We start from the raw sequence: 20,628 nt of genomic DNA, 5'->3' as shown, positions 1-20,628 counted from the left end.
AAATTAAAAATAAATTATTTTATAAAATAAAATAAAAAATTTATCTAATAAATAAAAAAAACCTTCATCTTTCCCAAATCCCACCCGTGCCCACCCTCCCATCACCCACCTCTTCGTCTTCCCCAAATCCCACCCTCATTCGCACTTAGCTAGCCTTAATCAAACCCCCCAAAATGTCCAATTTGCAACTAAAGACTTCATGCACCCTCCCCGCCACCCTCCCTTCCCGACCCCTTCCTTCCCCGACCCCCTCCCTTCTTCTCCCTCCCTCATTCTCTTCCTTGCACCTATTTCCCCACTGAAGCCCCAACAGAGCAACACCACCGAAGCCCTAACAGAGCAGCACCTTCAAGTCTTACTCCGCTCACTATTCTTGCTAGAAACCGCTTCCCTGCACCTACCTCCCCGCTAAAGCCCCAATAGAGCAACACCTCCGGGTCCTACTCCGCTCACTACTCCTGCCAAAAATCGACCTCGACCCACAACGCCGCTGCTTCTTCGCACTAGCTTCTTCAATGTGCTTTTGGAACTTCCACCGACCCATACTTCTCCACCTATCGTCAGAACCCGACCCCCCAACCCGTGGTCGTTTTTATCCTTGCATGTAGTGCTCTACTATGCTTTTTGGCTTTTGGATTTTCGAAACCATCAAACACCCAAAAAACGACCAAATTTTGAATCCAACACGCAGATTCAATCCCAGCTTATCCTCAAATTAAAACGCACCAAATTCTTCAAGTTTTCGACCAAACAGGTCGCACGCCCAGTATAATGACGCCGCCACCTCTCCGAGCACCCCCACATCGTCAAAATTTGCCGTCACCATTTGGTTTGGAGTTCAGCCGCAACGGCAAGAAATCGAAGTTGAAGTCAAATGGGTCAAAAATATTTTGGGTTATGGGTTTTTTATGCTAGGTTTGCTCAATTTTTCTGAAAATTGAATTTTTTTTGGGGATTAGGAGAAGGGAGGGGAGGTGAAGAAGATGGAGTAGGTCTGGTACAGAGAGATCAGAGGGGGGAGATGTGTCGGGAAAGTCGAAAATCAGTAGTGGAGAGGAGCACCGGACAAATCTTTTAGCCGTGGGTTGTCGTTTTGGTCGTGTGTTATCGTTTTGGGAGTGAGCTTGGATCTGAGGGAAGAAGGAAAGGAGGGTGCGGGTTGGGGGAGAAGGTGCGTGTTGCAGAGGGAAGAAGGAAGGTTGGGGGAGACTGGTTTTGGTGGTTGGAGTGAGGTTGGGGGAGGTTTTGGGGGAGAGGGTGCGGGTTGCAAAGGGAAGAAGGAAGGGAGGGGGTTGGGGGAGGTAGAAGACGAGTGGGTGATGGGAGGGTGGGCACGGGTGGGATTTGGGGAAGATGAAGGTTTTTTTTTTCTTTTTTTTTTCCTATTTTTAAATTTTTTTTTATTATATAAAAATTTTATTTTATTTTATAAAATAATTTATTTTTAATTTCCACGTGGATGACATGTGGCACCCAGTCACTGTCCACATGGACGCCATGTCACAGTTAACGGGAGATTTAACAGTTTGACTAACGGATGTATAAGACTGTCCCAAAATTTACACTTTAGGTATGACTTTGGGACGAAAGAAATGTTGAAAACCACAAAATTTCAAGATAGTAAACAGAGTTTAAACCTTTTGTTTTTTTTATTCTTATTTTAACGGAAATTTTTCACGGAATGACCAAAATGATTAATGGTGAACAAACTCAGGGACCAATTCTATCGATTTTAAATCTTATGAACCATTTTTAGCTAAAAATCCTTTGAAAAGAATCAAGTTTATATAAGTCGATACAATATATGTCATAATATAACTACAGTAACATAGAAAGCATATTCTAAAATAAGACATATCAATTATGTCGCTTACTTATATTATATTACGTTACGTAATACTTTGTGTTTGGGTACACATAAAATATTTTTCAAGTTCTGGCTTTAAAACAATTAAAAGAAAAATTAGAAAATTAAATTAAATGGGAGTTTTGCGTAAAGCTTCAGAGGTCGTGATTGGATAAAGACGGTGGATATTTTAATACGGGAAGCAGCTGCCAAGCCTCCAATTTTATGGACATTTTTTCAAATCTAAGTTCCCTAAGTACAAAAAATTCAGATAACAGAGTAGACCCCTAGATGTTGGTTGGAATTGGATGAGTAAGGTTACCATTTCCATTAAGTTGTGGTTGTTTTCCGGCGTTTTTGATATTCCACGAATTTGTTTGGCTGTAGGATGAAAGATTTGAACCTATCAAAATCTTAACTCGTTATGGTACCGTTTGGTACGTGGGACGGGACGGAACAGAGTGGGACAAGGCGTTCCGTCCCACGTTTGGTGCGCCTAAAACGGATGGAACGAGTTGTTCCACGGGACGAGTTTTGGGTGAATTTTCGTTCCACCTCACCCCCCTGGAACGACTCGTTCCACATCCGTGGAACACAAAATTATAACCTCTCTGTCTCCTTCTTCTTCCTCCTTGTTTCCATCCGAGGGCATCTTTGCTCCCGCTCCATTCCGTTCCGTCCTGTCCCGTCCCGTCCCGTCTCATTCCGTTCCGTCCCGTCCCGTCTCGTCTGCATACCAAACGATAACAGCACAAGAAAAAAAAATTTGTTTGTTTTTTTTATTAATTCGTTGTGTGGTGAGGTTCTTCAAAACGAATATGGAACAAGAACAACATTTTAAGTCATTACTATGCTTGTATATGTCACACATTTACAGTTAAATCAAGTTTATAGATTATTATGGCAAATATTTCAGAAACAAAATTATGGAGGTGGACAAAATCACATTAATTCGGACCTGGTAGATTGTCATTTGCCAGATCGATGACACTCTTCTGAATCTAACTTGTTTCATGCGGACCTTAAGCAAATAATACAATGGCCCCCTCAATGAACAATAGCCACCCCTTTCACACCACGTACTACTACTAGTACAGTATTTGGGGGTTGAGGCCATATATGTAAAGTTTGAATAGTATCTATCAACCATTGCAGAAGTTTTTCTACGGGAAGTCATTGTATCGGTATTTTAAATTAATCACACGTTGTAACATGAGAGAGTTTACAGTGCATACTGCACAGTGAACTTAAAGTGCGATTGCCTCATTGGCAGGGCAAGCGGAGAACCATATTTTAAGAGACCCTAAAGTATATGTATGTATATAGAGAGAGGGGTAATTACATGTGGTTTACATTAACTTTGAAAGGAAATTTTCAACAAATGACATATGAAGTTTTCCAATTTAAATAAGTTGTTTTTAAGTGTTTACCAAACACCTTTTTTAGCTCAGCTTTTTTTTATATCCATTTTTTATAAAAACACCTTAGTACCAAACCAGTACTTAATCCAAACTAAACAACTTCACCATTAACAACCCAGAGTTCAATTTATCTTACAATTTGGCAAATATGTTCGCTTCCATTCACCTTTCCGTCAAATAATGGTACAGACAAAAACAATTCCTTTTTCAAGGCCACTCACACCATTTCACTCGACTATATAGAGTTTATATTTGACGAGTGTTAAAAAAAATCGAGTAAAAATGGTGAGCTTTATGAAGGCGAAAAAAATACTGATATGCACCTATTTTGATTGCAATAGGGTTTATGTTTGGAAGGACAAATAGTTTATATATCCTAGTTACGGTAGAGGACGAGAATGCCATGCAAACAGGATTTGTGTTTAAAAGGATAAATAGTTTATGTATCCTAGTTGTTTCACTTTGTTACATGCAATGATAGGATACTTGAACTAATTGGAAAACGCCATGTCAGAACAACTCTAGTAGTCTTGAACAGTAAAGCTAAGCACGAGGGACAGCTTAATTTGGCATGATTATGCTCCTCAGCATTGCTCTCGCATTTGAGTGGTTGTGCTACCAGCCCCCCAAGGACGACGATAACTAGTTCTGTGGGGGTTGCTTGCTGCATGCACATGCACATGCAGTTAGATCGATATATCAATATCGTTCTCCTGTACTTTATGATTTAAGAAAAATATTGTCATTCACCAATCGATCTAATTCACCAGTAGAAAAGAAAAACAACAATAAAAATTAAACAACCGCCTAAATTAGTTTACCACATAATCACATTGCAATCGACATGCACAAATTAATAGATCATATATATATATATATATATATATATATATATATATCACCACCATTTGAGTTAACCATATCCCTATCTTGCGTGCGACTGCATTTGTAAAATACTTAATTACAAGAAAGAGATGAGTGAGGCAATCTAGATTAGTAAGGGAAGCGATATTCATACTCTCTTGTTACATCTACACTTTTATTATTAGCATATATGCAAGGTCCATCATTTCCCTTGATATAGGATTGATAGTCACAACAAAACTTTGTATTAATTGACAATTAACGGTTAACACCGCACATAGCATCACATGGCATGCCAACATTGTGTTACTAATTTTCTCAAATTATATTATATGCTAGTGACGAGTTTATACTTTAGGCTATAACATCCGTTAATAATATGTTATAATATAAGTGAATCAATACCATATTTTTTTGGCTTATTAGTCGAAATACCCTCTGAAACTGTCACTTTACCCCCTGGAACTGGTTTTGTCTCACTTTGCCCCCTGAAACTGATATTTTCAACTCTTTTGTCTCGTTTTACCAACTTCCGTTAATGGACTATTAAATTTAAGTGTGACAACCCGTCCCTAATTCTAAGCTTTATAAAATTTTAATTAGTGATTTTGCGAAAATGCCCTTGAGGTAAAGATTTTGACTTTCGTTGACCATCGGTTAGAGAGGCGTATGACTTATTCTTTTAGTGTATCCTCGTAGTACTCATCACTATGAACGCATAGGCGAAAACCGTTTGCGAGTTCGGATTATAATGATATAGTTACGGACGTTTGAAATTAGTTATTTAAAGTTCAGTTAAATAAATTGAACTCCCACCTTGCGGGAAGATTGACCAATCAGATTAAGGGCTAGTTTGGTATTGATGTGCTTTGAAAAAAAGCTGCTTCTGCTGTGTTGTTGAGAATAAGCAGCTGTGAAATAAAGCAGTATAGTGTTTGGTAAACTTTTTTTTGTAAAAGTGCATTTGGAAAAAAAGAAAAAAAAAAGAAAAAGCAATATGATAGTGTTCCTTGCCTTCCCACACCCTTCACACACAGACCCAGCTTTTCTCTTTGGACACCTAACAAGAATCTCACCCAGCAAACCCTCCTCCAAAATCTTCAGCACCTCCTCAAAGTCGCCTATATATATCCTTTTCACAAACACCCATGGCGGCACCGCCGCCTCCTTCCCTTTCCCCTTCATCAAGTCGCTCAACTCTTCTCTGAACTCGCAATCCATTGACACGTCACGCTTGACAATCATCACCCAGAGGTCTTTTATCTCTGCCTAGACAACGACTCTGTTTTCATCGCCCGGCGGGCATATTTTCTCGAACCGGTAAAGTGGATCCTTCTTGTTGTTCACCCGGAAGACGCTTTCGTACGGAGATTTAAGAATTGCGCGATTCGGGTTGGAGTTTTCTAAGAAAACGAAGGGTTTGGGCGGCGAAAGGACGATAATCTGAAACTGTCGGCATTAAGCCCGTCTATAAGCTCCCATGAGTTAATGACTTCCGGGTCGGAAAGCAGCGGTCTCGGGTCGGACAATAGCGACTTGGGTTCGAACTCGAAAGACTTCGGCTAGGACAAGGGACTCGGGAAAATAGAGGAAGTGAAGAGGCCGTAGGTAGAGGAAATTAGCGAGACGATGTGGTGGCTCAGCGTGGAGCTGCCGAGTTGGGAGAAATGAGAAAGGAGAAAGGAGGGCAACATTGGCAGCTTCCACAATAAGCCATTTTTTGAAGCTGCCTTTTGCAACTTCCACTTTTTAGCTTTTTTTCATCTGAAACTTTGAAAAAAAAATTGATTTGGGGTGTTTACCAAACACCAAAAACTTTCCCAGCTTTTTTTCATACCAGCTTTTTTTAAAATCACCTCAACCCCAAACCATACCTAAAGGGTAAAGACCAATCAGATGAGAGAGAAGCAACAAATCGGGAAAGGAGAAAGAGGGGTCTCTTTCCCGTCAACCTGTGCACACCCACGACCAACCAGTTTGTGACCCGGTTTGATTTCGGGCAAATCATGCTATTTTTCTCGTTGAATCACCACCCTCAATCACCTAAAAATTACTCAGTAGAGTCCTATCCACCATCTCAGCCTAAAAACAGAGAGTTTTGGTTCCAATTTCGTGAAGGCCGACGCACGGCTTGGTGGGTACTAGGTGGCGATCCACCCATTTCTGAAACACTTACCTTCAGTCACCACCACCAAAACACTTATCTGGAGGTCAGGAACAAAGCCCAAACAGTTTTATGGGTGGTGGTGTGGTAGATTGATCGAATTGAAGAACACATAATTCTAGGGTTTCGGCGGGTTCTTGACGATTTGAAGCTTTTCCCGGCCAAATTGAACTTGGCCACATGTATGAAACTTGCTTTACTTGTTGAGATCTTCATTCCTATAAAATTTGAGAATTTTAGAAATAGTTGATTTTTCCGACAAGTCGGGGCGGCGGACCGTTGTGTGCGGCGGCGTGTGGGGCGAGGCACCTCCTGACCTTCATAAGCTAAGTTTGGTAACCCAATTCCATAGGTGAAGTCCAATTGATGAAATCTCATCGTTTGAACATAGTTTTGATAGAGACCGCTACTTGATCCTTATATGAATTGACGATCCGACCGTTGGATCGTCACCAAACTTTAATACATTATAGTATGTAATATTTGAGGATATTAGAAACTTACAGATTTGGAATCCGACGTACAAATCTTCCCGAATTGGATTTGTTAGTTCATAAAATAAAACGTTAACCGCCACTTGAATTTGCAATTGGCGGATATCCAACCGTTGGATCGTAATGAAACTTTAGTATGATGTTTTAGAAGCATAATGTGGATCTTTGGAAGTTACGGATTGGAAATATGTGATGCGAATCTTCCGGATGCAGTTACATAGGGTTGTGGACCCTACCGTCGATCTTTGACCGACGGTTAACTTTTGGTCAATGGGTTTCAAATCATTTTAGAACGTCCTTTGGGATGTGTTTTATGTAAGGTACGTGTCCTATCAATAAGGATTCTGAGATGTGATTTGATAATTGTTCTAGGCACTGATCGTTCATGACGCCTCAATATTCGTACTAGGGAGTTGTAACGCGGACCTTAGGTGAGTAGGTCTTTTTCCTATATATATATATAAACTTTACGGTTTCCAGAAACATTTTTTTATATGGAACCATGCTTTGCTTGCCATGTCATAAATAAGCTACATTTAAATATTGCATTGTTACACTTGTGAATTGTATTGTGTGATGCTGCGAAGACTCAAGTAAGGTTCAGGTAAGTATTATGTGATTGAATGGGTTGTATTGCATGGGTATTAATGTTCCCGCCTGGGGCTAGGGCCAGCCTTCACGTGATTATTCACCTCTCGCATCGCACGCTTACCTTGAATCCAAGTCTTGTGCCAACCTGTCGTACAGACCACAATAGGTGGTTCCGACTCGTAGGTGACCCGCGATTTATCGCACATCTTTCATGTGACCGTAGCACTTGAGCGTACATATTTATACCCAACCTATTGTACAGGTCACACTAGGTGACTCCAACTCATGTGCTAGCCTAGATTGATGAACTACAGGTCTAGTCGTACAGGTCACGTTAGGTGACTCCGACTGTCATACTATTTTATATTGGTTTCACACCTGGTTTACATTTATTAATGTTGAGATATTATGACATGGCATACTTTAGTTTTCGCTGCTCTTGGGCATTGGTTTTTATACCTATGTAGTAATATTATTTTCTGGAAACTATACGGGTATTACGGCGAGGGGTTATAACACTTTCAAAAGATTTTTATTAAAACTTTATTTTTAGGCCCACTCACCCTTGTTTTTTGCCCCTCTAGGTGTTAGTAACAGAGTTTTTGTACCGACGAGGATTATTGGCAAATCTTGGTGTAGGTGATTATCATCGATGATATAATTCTCACCCTATTTTACTGTACTGTACTTATGCTCTATCATCACATGTGAATTGGGTTCATTCCTGCTCACGGCGCACTCTTGTATTTAGACACTTTTAGGTTTAAATTTACTCATATTTTCCACATCACTACACTTTATGGCTTCGTCACCTTCTTGGTGTCGGCCAGCACAGCTCAATTCGGAGTCCTAGTTGACATTCCGGGTTGGGATGTGTCATAAGGGTATTTTAGACAATTTAGTTTTTACACATTTATTTCACACTAAACAAGTCTCAATTTTATTTTTGACAACTCTAATTCAAACACATATATTTTGGGCATTTTAAAAATAAATTATTCAATCAATAGAAAAATTTCGAGCAACAAATCATTGTATCAACCAAAATAAGAGTTATATTTGTTTGTAGAGTAATTGCACTTGCAACCAAAAAAAATCATTTAAGCAAATGTGCACACTTTGAAACAAAAAAAATTTGAGCACTGATTCCACTAGGCATGAGCTTGTTCAAACTGTGCACATTTACTTTAAATGATTTTTTTTGGTTTGGGAAATATTTTGGATAGCTTAATGGTATACTGATTTTATTGTAATGAATATTTTTCAATTGCGAAGTTTCGAGCCAATACATAGATGTTTTGCAAGTGAAATGACTCTACGAACAAATGTAACCGTTATTCTGATTGATACAATGATTTTGTTGCTCGGAAATTTTCTATTGATTGAATAATTTATTTTTAAAAATGCTCAAAATTTATGCGTTTGAATTAGAGTTGTCAAAAATTAGGCTAGAGGTAAATAAATGTGTAAAAACTAAAATGTCTAAAATATGCTTAAATTTAACAATTCATTACGGAAGTGGGTAAAGTGAGACAAAAGAGTTGAAAATGTTAGTTTCAAGGGGTAAAGTGAGACAAAACCAGTTTCAAGAGGTAAACTGAGACTCAATAGCAGGTTCAGGAAGCATTTCGACTAATAAGCCTATTTTGTTTTCCTTATAACAATCAATAGTTGGGGGAGGGGAATCAAATATTGAATTTCAAGTCCAAAAAACCGAAAATAAATGCTCTTAATTACTTGAACTAGAAGCCCCTTACAATTGGTAAAACCATACTCAGAAGTTACTAAAAATGAGAGTGGAGATAGCTTAGGTGGCAAAACAAGAATTAACTTGACTCCTCAATGGATGAGAAGGAGTTCCTCCTCAAGATGTTACCGATTCACAAGCTTTGTGTTTGTGATCAGATTCGTTCATATTATAAATCATTCTGTAATGATCCATCTCTGCAGAAAATCAATAAAATAAGAGATCGTTTAGTTATCGAACTATATAAAAACAAATAGTCGGATATCGTAAAAGCTTTATGAACCGTTATCTATTTGTTGTAATTGAATGACTAAACAACCTTATTTTAATTTTTTTTTTTTTTTTGTAGAGATAATCTTACAGAATGATTTATAATATGAACGATTCTAGTTATAAATACAAAATTTTATAAATTGATTACAAAGAGTCTTGAGGAAGAACTCCTTCCTTAATTTAAAGAGCCAATCTTTCCTCATTGGTAAATGTGGATGTGGATTGGATTATGTCCAGTGTTCGATTATCTCCATCTAAAGAACAAAAGAAGTGGCTCCCTCAAGTAGTGGAATTAGGATTTGGATCCTCTCCGGATCCCCTTCTTGGGGATCCCAATGATCAAGACACAAGGACCGTTCATCAAAGATCGTGCGACCATAATTAAATGTTTTTTACGCAAAACAAGATTACTTTACTTTTAAAAATATAAAAAGCATATAATTGTGGTCGCACGATCTTTGATGAATGGTCTTTATACCTTGATCACCGGGATCCCCAAGAAGGGGATCCGGAGAGGATACAAATCCGTGGAATTATTTGAAGGTGTCAGAGTGCAGCTTCCAAAATGATTCATAGCAGAAGATCTAGTTGAAACTTGAAAGACTGCATGCAGAGATTTTTTTTTTTTTTAATTTTTTTTGTCGGAGGCAGAGATTAATTAACACTCCTCCTTTAAGTAATCCTATGATCACGGCCCGATGAAAATGCTCATGCTATACTGCATGGGAGATACTCTAGTGAGGTTTTTGGGCCTTGCTAACCGCAACCACATTCAAATCCATCCATCCGTTTTTGCTTAAATTTTCTCCGCTCTTAAATATTTCTATTATAACGTTAACAAATAGACTGGGTTAGAGAGCGCTTTTATAGGATTCACTTCTAATTATAAGCAGTTTTTAAGTAAGTGACAATAAACTTCAGTTGTGGAGCATTCTTTACATTTGTCACGGAGTTTTTGTTGTTGTTAGAATTATAACAATACTCTGTTCATGAACCACTAAAAGTATCTTTACACTCAGAAAAACTTTTCAATCCACCTAACCTATATATTATACTGTGTGGCCTGAGTCTTTCAAATTACAGTGTTAAGTATCCAACTGAAAGTAATTAAACAAACACATAGTCCAAGAACTTAAATCTCTCTCTCTCTCTCTAACTAGAGCTCCATGATGGAGTATTTAACAGCTGGGATTTGCATGAAACCAGAGTAAACCTCCTCTTAATCTTTAATTAATACAGTGGTCTATCATCTGTATGCTAATATTTAATGGTCCCCCACAACAGTTAGCCACCCACATTGCTTTGCCTCCGAGTTTTTATTTCGAGCGGTGATTTATACGCACTTTTTTTTATCTTATACACTATTTTTCTTTTCTAATCGTCCAATTGAATAAATTAAAACGAAAGAGAGCGTGCAAGATTTAAAAAGGATGCCATAACTAGGATTGAAAATATTTCATGACCTCCAACGAATAACCTCTTTTATCTTTTGGGTGCATTTAATCCTTCTTGCAAAAGTAAGTACGTCTAAAACATATCAAAATTTGTGGTTCCCTTTCTCCAACGTTACAAACTTACACAATCCAACGAGTCACGTTTGTGACAAATAGGAAGGGTACTATGTTCTTGTGTCTTAATCCTTTACTATTGTCTGTCACAACACTATACATAAATAGTAACAAGTACGTACTAGCCTTCGATTGCACAAAATGATATATATACGAACAATGTTGGAACCGTTAAAAAATTATGTTAATCATATGGTCTAGCTAGACACAAGCCTTATGTTTAGATGTAGAAAGTTATAGACTCATGTCTCAATCACCTAGCACGTGAACATTATGTATGAGGTACATAACATCAGAAGTTATTTACAATTTATCAATCGTCTGAAACTACTTAAGTAGGAAACATGGTTGAAAAACTGGTAACTTTTTATTAGAATTCCAAAGTATTTTAAGGAAAAGCATTTAGGAAGTGTTTCTAATACTTGGCAGATACTTCTCAAAAAACACTTCTGTATCAACCAAAAACACTTATAAGTTAGGAAGTGTTATTAACCTCTCCAAAAGCAGTCTCAAACAGACCTTTACCATATTAACCACCTAGTTACAAGGAAAGTCTTGAGTAAGGTCAAACTTATGTGTAGTGACAATCAACATATCACATATTTATAATCGAGGAATCTCTCAAATAAGTTTATTCGACAGATTTTTTTTTCCAAAAAATTGTAATGGTTGTGCTATATTTTCTTAACATAATCATACATTTTTTAATATTAATTTTAATCTATACACCTAATTCTCTTTGGTTTCACCAACTATCATTTGGAATTGCTTTTAAACTGACTAATAGTTTTTTGATGAAAAATTTATTTGAAACCAATTCTTAGTAAAAATACGAGTAAATCCTAAAAAAAACACTTGAAGTGCTTCTACTTTTGAAACCCAAAATTTTTCTTATCCAAAAGCATTTTTAGGAATTATAAAAACACTTTCGAACGAGTCTTATGACTTGTGATGCAAATGCTGGCATTAATTGATGACTGTTAAAACCAAGAAATAATTTGGGTATCACATGGTGGTTAATGTTGTTTATTAGATGAGTAAACACTTTGAGACATTATTGTCTCCCTCAGTCTTACAACAAAGACATATAATACAGGACACTGAAGGACCACACAACAACCCCAATACTTAATAATAATTAGATTTAGTGATTTACCCTAAAAATATTCATTAGCTGTCCTGATTTAATTATAATTATAACTCCCCAAATCTTAATGGAAGCTTTTTAAGCTGTTGGCATGATATCTACCACTTCAAAAACCTTTCAAAATGACAAGAAAACCAACCCAAGAGAGGGGAATTCACATGAAATACCAGAAAGAGGCAAACCCTATAGAAGGGTAGTTTGGTCATAAAAATGTATCTATGATTCAGAATGGCACATGTGGCCACATGCTTGGGACCCCTAACTAACATGTTATAACTTATACTGCCCCTGTAAGCAGGGGAGTCAAATCTCTCTTTGACTAATCCAAACTCATTTAGATTAATTACCACTAATCCATGAGATAATCCTAATTTAAAGTTTCCTGCTCCTATGTGCTGTTTTAAATTTGAAAAAGCAAAAGATCCCCCTCTCCAACATAATCACATGTATCTTGCAAGGTTGATAGGATTTACCCTAATCTAATACCTACAAAACAATAAAAAGACAAAGCATGAAAAGCTTTAAGATTATCTTTTATTCGAAAATGATAAACACGTAATACCTTTTTTAATCTTTTATACACTTCTTTTTAATCAGTTGATTCAGTTTGGTTTATTCAATTCGATGATTAGAAATAAAAAAAAGATGTATGATAATCACTTCTCATATTCTATTTAAGTAACAAAATTTTTCTAATTTCTCTCATTATGATACATGAATCTAAATTATATGTAACGTGATGCATTGTTCAAATCAACAAATCTAATAGTATAATATGTCAAACTGTCTACCAAAAGAAAATGTCTTCTCCTTTTGTATAATTTATAGGAAAATGATTTTTACGCTCACTTTTTCTCCTCTAGCACTCCCTCTTTTTCTCTAGTGGTTGAATTGAATAAATCATATGAGCACTAAGGGTTCAAACAAAAGAAAAAGTTTCCATTCTTCAAAAGAGCACAGGTTAAATCCTTTTCCAGGAAGTTACTTTGCACTTTTTCTAATCAAATTTGGGGTTTTGGAAGAACAAGAAAGAAAACACTAGTTAGAATTGCATGAGAAGCTATGGTAATATATAAATTTGTTGTCTTTATTGAGTTCCCAATAAGGTGAAGTTGTCCATGTGCCTGCTTCTATATTCTAAACACCACCTGAGCTCTCTTGTTTCGCCTCCACCAGACCACCTAACTTTTATAATCCAAACGATAATTACTGCCCAATTAGCAATCACATAACACACAGATTAACACTTGACTCAAAAATTAACATCAATAAACCATCTCTTCCTTCCCTTTATATATACCACATACCCTCATGCATTTGCTCAAAACCACTCTTTCACTACCACAAAAATGGGATCCCTAGAAATTGTTCAGGCAACCCCTAGATCCGTCGGCACGCCTTCGAGTCCGCGGATTTCGTTCTCCGCTGAGTTCCTCGACGAGAACAACTTCACCTCCATCACCCCGAATTCGCGCGGCGAAGTACAAGACAAAAAAATGGAGGGTGGTGATCACCAAAAGGTGCGTAACCCGGATTTTGAGTTTCTCTCGAGCAATGTGAGTAGCCATGCCATGTTGTCTGCAGATGAGCTATTTTTCGAAGGGAAGCTCCTTCCCTTTTGGCAAAAGCAGCACGCCGAACGGCTCACGAAGCTCAACCTCAACACCAAGGACGTCGAGGGAGACGAGAATGAGGAGGGGGTGAACAAGGAGGAGAGCCGGGGGAGTCGGTTTGTGGACGACGATCCATCTCCGAGGCCGCCTAAGTGCACGATTTTGTGGAAGGAGCTACTGAGACTGAAGAAGCAACGCGCTTCGACATTGTCCCCATCTTCCTCGTCCTCGTCTTCCTCTTCTTCCTCGAACTCGTTGGCGGATATAGCTACAACGACTGATCAAGAGAAGGAAGGGAACAAAGAGAAGTATATGAAGAGGATAAAGAAAGGGTTGGAACGAACAAGATCCGCAAGCATAAGAATAAGGCCGATGGTAAATGTGCCAATTTGCAAACAGGTGAAGAGCAGTGCCTTGCCACCTTTGTTTCCTCTCAGGAAAGGAAGAGTACTAGAGAGGTAGAGAAGTTGGTCCGATCTGCAAGATTAATTGTCTCATACAAACTCTACCATGCTCCGCCGTAAGACGAAAACCCTACTATGCTCCGGCGTAAGAGTGCGGCCAAAGATCCAACATCCAAGGATCCCCGTGCATATTGGAAAATCAAGATTTTCATTGTTTTCTCAAATTTCTCCATATTTTTTTTTTCTTTCATTTGAAAATTCTATCTCATGTTTAGAATGGTGTATTCAATTGAGAATTCGAGACCTTAATGGATTTATAAATCTATGGATTTTTGTGGAGTTTAATTGATTTGTAAGATTCCATATAAAATTTTGATTCAATTCCCTTGAAATATTTTGTGGATGCTTAAAATACACTACGAAATCTCTCAAATTCCCTCTAATTCCTCAACTTTCTCAAATTCTTTAAAATCAATTTCTAATTGAATACATCTGGAATGTTATAAACTTCTTTAAAATCCTAATTGAATACACCCGGATTTCTAAGCATTTTAATAAACTATCTTCAATTTTAATTGAATACACCTTTAATTTCAGAGAAACACTTAAAATCCTGATTGAATACCCCTAAATTCATTAAAGGAATTAAAATCCCTTAAAATCCCAATTGAATACACCCAATGGTGAATTTGAAGAATCATAATGTAAATGCTAACTTTTGTAGTATTTTTTTGTCACAAAATTAACAGAAATTTGTTTGATAATTTTGTCTTTTTTTCTTTCTTTTGGAATTTTTTTTTTTTTGAATAAACGATATTATCTACGTTAAGGGATGGGGGAGTGAGTTAAACCTTACAAGGCAAGTAATAATGTGATTCAAATCTCGCATTTGATGAAAATCAAACCTAAAACTTCTCATTTACAAACGAAGAGAAATACTATTAAAGTGCAGTACTAATGACTTTAGGCTTGTATTGTCCAAAAAGTACATACAGTGATCCGCCAACCTGCTCTCCCAAATAAGCGAGGAGGAAAGTGAGAAAATCATGCAAAATGCAGATGCACATCTGTGACTCGGTGGGTCCAACATGTGAGCCATTGCAGCTTTTGGAATCTGATTTTTGGCCTTAACCACCATTGAATGTTTGAATTATTTTTAGCATATGAAGAAAGGGAAGAGGACCACATTCGTAGGGTTCTCTTTGATGCATGGTTTGAATGTAACAGGGAGTCGAATTCCCGACTCTAATTTACAGGGATGGAGATTCAAACTTAGGTGCAAGGAGACTGGCACTCTGCGAATTGGCCTAAAGTACATCTGTGAATTTAATAGGGAACCATACACCTAACGGAAGTAAATAAAGGGTCAACATCAATCACTTCACAACAATATAACTTTTACAAACAATACAATGGTGTACATTTGAAAGGAAAAAAAAATGTGTATTAAAGAATAAGAAAAATCAACATGGACAACTTAAGAGCATCAACTACGGATCAACGTGACCGTATATGAACAATCGGGTATAAAAATGTAGGGTAAAATTTCAATGAAGGTCTCAAACCCCATCAAAACTAAAGATAAGCGCAAGAACTTTCGACTGCAGGACCAAAGAGCAGGCAAAGTGAAAATTTGCAGTCCAAATTTTGTAGAGCTCTTAATGTTGAATGTTGGGATCAAGTTTCTTGGAAAAGATATTTACCTTTGAATGCACAATACTAGCTGTTCAAGAAGGTGGCTGTGCTGAAAAAGAATTTCCAAACGTCCTGAAATGCAAATTAAAACAACCAGCTTAAGGTGCAATTCTTAAGGTTTGAGTGGTAAGACTAATGGAATTCAACTACCTTAGGTCCAGTCCCGATTTTCGAATAAGGCTATCTGGAACTTCACCAGTCAAATTATTGTTTTGTAAGAAACTGAAAGAGACATGGAAGCAAGTTAGGAAATCAGAAACATCAAGTATCACCACAGAATCACCGCATGTGCAAGATGAAAGAAAGTAAAAAAAAAAAAAAAAAGCAGTTTGCCCAGCTGTGCTGTCATCTAACAGTTTGCCCTAATGTATTCGTCTGTAATATACAGCACGCCGAACATGCAAATTTTTGTTGCAGCCATTCCAGATTCTTATATACTTGTGGGGTTATACCACAAGTTGACTTTACACCATAAAGTTTTCAAATCAGTCACAGTTAACTTTTGCCTCCAATAAATTACAGCGCTGACAATTCTACAATTAAACAGTATAAAATATACATATATTTGAGCTTGAACCAATAATAACATAACGAAACCAAATTCTTCTCATCCATTTTTCAATACAAATAGACATTTTAGAAAATGCAATTAAAAAACTCAAATTAATACCAAGAAAGAAGAAGCGACTTTGACTGTTTGACATCACTTACAGTTCATGCAACCTATCAATGCTCCCGAGCGATGAGGGGATATTTCCACTGAAATGATTGTTTTCCAAGTGCCTTAAATGAGGGAAAAAGAAAAATTGGATCAGAGAAAGCCATTTCAGGCAAAAATAAGGAGACTCAGAATATTCAGGAATCAGATGAGACAACCAATGCAATGACAAAGTAGCACAAAACCGCTAAAATAGATTATTAATCACTTAATCACACCACAAGCAGTATAGTTTCAACTTTCAGGCCACTGACTTCCAGAATACCATTTATGGTGGCCAATGTTTCCATATGCCATAATGCGTTTCATTGCAAGTTCAAAAATAAAATGATGAAGAGGCAAGGGCAAACGGTGGGAAGTAAATTGTCACAACTTACAGTTTCTCCAGTAACTTCAACGAACTTAGATCGGGAATATGCCCTGTAAAGTTATTCTTCCCAAGCAAGCTGTCAGAAGTACTAAATCGTCAATCAGGCATTCAACAATACTTGTGAACAAACTAAATACGGTTAAATTCTCAGGAACCTACATATTAGACAATGCGGTCATGTTGGCAATGCTAGGTGATAGCGATCCTGAAAGGCCCATATTTGTCAGATTTCTGTAAGCATGAGGAAATAGAAGTAAGTTTTGGCCATGTTGAGATGGAAAAAGAAAGGGAAGCACACTATAAGCAATACAAAAATCGAGCATGAAAAATGATTATGACAGGTTTCAACTCACAAAGTGACCACACGAACTCGAGGGCCTGGAGAGCATGTAATGCCTGTCCACGAGTACTGATGGGGAAAACAAGGATCACCATTCCAGTCAGGTGGAGGGTTCAGAAGACTTTGCTTTACTCTTTGCAAAGCAATAACTGCGATATGAAAAGGGAACTCCATGAAATATTACATCAAGCCTAGGAACAATCTAATGTTGCAATTTGAATAAGCCTGTTTACAAATTTCTAACATCAGTTAGTTCAAAACTAAAATATCACCCAAAACCATCAAGGATAAGCATACCATCTCGAGTAAGAGTTGTTCCTCCAAGGGGCAACACATCAAACACCTCGCCTGCATTAATCAAAGCACCACTGCTTGATCCGGCAGATGGGGTCAAAGTAATCCTAGTAGAACCAGAAAGAGGCCACCTTGCCGCATAAACAACAAGCCCTTCTGGCTTCACATCCAAATCCTTGTAATACGGAATACCATTGATGCTAATGTTCAACACTCTTGACCCTGTGGACTGCCCTGAGGCAAAGTACAAAGCTATGTAGTAATTCGATTCAGGAACTGACCGAGGAGGCCAATTCAACTCCATGGCCTCAGTTTTTCCTGTCGTCAATTCGCTTTCAAAAACTTTCAAAGGGGGCATATTCCACATGCCAGAAACAGACGCATTTGAGTTGCTCACATTGATCGGAATCATTGGATTGTGTTCTTCAAATGGCGCCCAAAATCGATCGAATTGGTCATCTGGGTATCTGAAAATACCCAATTTCAGATACTAAAATCTCACAAATTTAACTTCAAAGTCACTGAATACACAAATATAGAACTTAAACAAATGATAACAGTGCATTTTTGCTCACCATCACATTGATTGTCATTAAAAGAATGCAAATTAATCTATAAACTACACAAAAATTAAAATTTAAACTCATCTAACGGCAATCAATACGGTGATGCAAAAACATAGATGGGATGTGCCCTCCAAATGGCACCCAAAATCGATCGAATTGGTCATCTGTGTATCTGATGATAACCCAAATTTTAGATTCTAAACTCACTCAAACTTTGACTTCAAAAGTCACTGAATTTACAGATTTTTACAAGCTACAGCAAAAGAGAGAGGCGCATACCGAATGATGGATCCGGTGTACCCAAAGCTGTTTCGGGAGACCAAACTGAGGCCGTACGACTTGAAGTCCGTGGAGTTGTAGAGCGAGTCTTCGAGTATCACAAACTCCAGGGCGGAGATAAACGGGTCGGATTTGGTGTAATTGTTCGACCCGAGACAGACGCTCATGGTCTTGCCCTGAGCGAGAAAGACCCCCTCGTAGTAAGACGACAAGCCCTTGGCGTAGTCTTCGGTGGTGTTAACGACGGCCCAGAAAGTGCCGTCAACAATCTGGTCGAACACCGGCGGCGAGCCGTTGCCGTAGTAGTAGTACGTGGTCCGGACCATGTACTTAGCTTTGCGGTAGACCTGGACGGTGTAGCAGAACTTGCGGTGGGGATTGTTCGGGAACGATCGGGCGGTGGAGAGGATGGGGACGAGGACCGGGGTCGTTAAGTTCCTCGGGGTCCCAGCGGATACGAAGCTGGTGTCCGGGAGCCATTCGCGGCCGTCGATTTCGGATTTGACGGCGGCGCCGCAGTTAATAAGAGTACCTGGTTCAAAATTTTCAAATTAGAATGTGAGCATTCAACCCAAAGTCAATTGGAAGACGGAAAATGAATTTTACAATAAAGGACTTGACATTTCCATATTAAAGGGCATACCTTTGGGGAGGGAGAGAGAGAGGGGGATGAGGGAGAGGAGGAGGAGGGGGAGGAGGAGATGGAGGAGGGAGATAAACATGGTGGAGGGTGAGGAGAGAGAGAGGAGGTGTAGAGAGAGAATGGAAGGGCTTTGGTTGGGTGAGTGAGATAAACAAGGAAGGAATAGGCAGAGAGAGAGAGAGAGAGAGAGAGAAGGAGCCGCGAAGGTGGAGTTGGGGAAGAGGAAAGGTATTTCGGTTGGGTAAACGCGGGAAAACAAGGGCTTGGTCAAGAGTCGGTAGTTTAATTGCTAAATTAACTAATGTAATTATGATTTGGTGGGGTAGGTGGGTGTGTGGGGGTACCACTTAGACGAAATGAAGACCCGGCCCACCAGAAAAAGTAAACGGATAAACTGTAAACAAGTGAAGCCAGCAGGACTAGACCAACTCAAACGACAGCCCAACAGCTAACTGTAGAAGCGAAGACAAACAGAAGCTCCAAACCAAACCAAACCAAACCACCAGAAGAAGATTAATAAATATTTTAAATCGGCTTAAGCAAAATTAAGTTTATGAAAGTTCAAGGGACTGTTTTCTGCTCTATACTTTATATCAATTCGAACAAATACTGGCTTTGTCTATAGTTATTCATCATTATACCAAAATAAAGTTGTATATGTTTTCTTAACCACTAGATCCAAGGAAAAAATGGTAGGGCTCGAACTTTATGTAACTTCAAGTGTGACGTAAGTGATATTTTATCTCAAAATGCCGTACGCTTAATATTTTCTTTCTTTTTCTTTTTGACTAGTGTATCCAAGTTTTAGACTCGACTACTCACTTGACCCCACAACATTTGGGGAGTGAGAAACTATAGCATTTGCTAGGTGGGTACCGTGGAAGAAAGTCGAACCTCAGACAATTTAAGAGCAAACCAAGGACTTGACGGCTAGACCAACAGCTCTTAGATTAATATTCTTTTATGAGCAATCAATCCTTCGATTTTGCACAATTGTATGTTTGAGTACATCGATATATTTTTGCACTAAGAGGGGAGAGTTCAGCTAAGCAATATATTTGGCAACCAAATTTTGTATTGAATTCGCCATCCATAAAATTCAAACCTAAGACCTCTCACTTTTAATTGAAAATGAATATCGGTGACTCCACAATTGTATTTGATCCACCATTCTTAACAATCTCGACCTTGAATCAAATCATAATTCATCCATCCTCCGTCTATTAGGCAATTGATTACATGTGCTCCATGATGATTTGTCATGTGTCCCAAGCCAAACCTGGCTCTAATACCATGTTTTGTACCCTTGCAATCTTAGCTCGTCACTAATTGCACAAGTTGCATTAGTTTTGTTCAGAACTTAAATCCTAAGTCGAATACATGGTTGAGCCCCATTCTCTTGGACCTCCATGTGTGATATTTTATGTCAAAAACACCAACACATTTAAAAAAAAAAAAAAATTACATCCTAACCAATTGATCTAGAATATATTTTGTGGGGTGTGATACCCACACATCATTTTTTACTTATCCCACGTCTTTTTGGTTTTCGGCCGTCAGATCGGATGAATTAAAGAAGATCAACGGACAG

General features: G+C 38.2%; 2 protein-coding genes and 1 pseudogene across 2 annotated transcripts; 1 reads left to right on the top strand and 2 right to left on the bottom strand.

Annotated features, from left to right (window-relative positions):
* Positions 1-3,724: 3,724 nt before the first annotated feature.
* On the bottom strand, positions 3,725-5,825 carry LOC148689981 (uncharacterized; annotated as a pseudogene).
* A 7,404-nt stretch (positions 5,826-13,229) lies between these two features.
* On the top strand, positions 13,230-14,477 carry LOC137730574 (uncharacterized). Its single transcript, XM_068469557.2, has one exon. The coding sequence runs from the start codon at positions 13,465-13,467 to the stop codon at positions 14,188-14,190; it is 726 nt and encodes a 241-aa protein (XP_068325658.2). The 5' UTR covers positions 13,230-13,464; the 3' UTR covers positions 14,191-14,477.
* Positions 14,478-15,487: 1,010 nt separating this feature from the next.
* LOC137732027 (putative leucine-rich repeat receptor-like serine/threonine-protein kinase At2g14440) lies at positions 15,488-19,303 on the bottom strand. Its single transcript, XM_068471312.2, has 9 exons — positions 19,038-19,303; positions 18,395-18,926; positions 17,553-18,016; positions 17,269-17,404; positions 17,075-17,146; positions 16,923-16,991; positions 16,539-16,610; positions 15,978-16,049; positions 15,488-15,899 (listed from the first exon to the last, which is right to left on the bottom strand). The coding sequence occupies exons 1-9, from the start codon at positions 19,114-19,116 to the stop codon at positions 15,860-15,862; spliced, it is 1,536 nt and encodes a 511-aa protein (XP_068327413.2). The 5' UTR covers positions 19,117-19,303; the 3' UTR covers positions 15,488-15,859.
* Positions 19,304-20,628: the final 1,325 nt, after the last annotated feature.

The sequence above is a fragment of the Pyrus communis genome, chromosome 16 (assembly GCF_041283825.1).
Source record: "Pyrus communis isolate YQ-2024b chromosome 16, ASM4128382v1, whole genome shotgun sequence".
Classification (NCBI taxonomy): Eukaryota; Viridiplantae; Streptophyta; class Magnoliopsida; order Rosales; family Rosaceae; genus Pyrus; species Pyrus communis.
The sequence above is the reverse complement of the archived record's forward strand: the minus strand, read 5'-3'. Positions and strand labels throughout refer to the sequence as shown.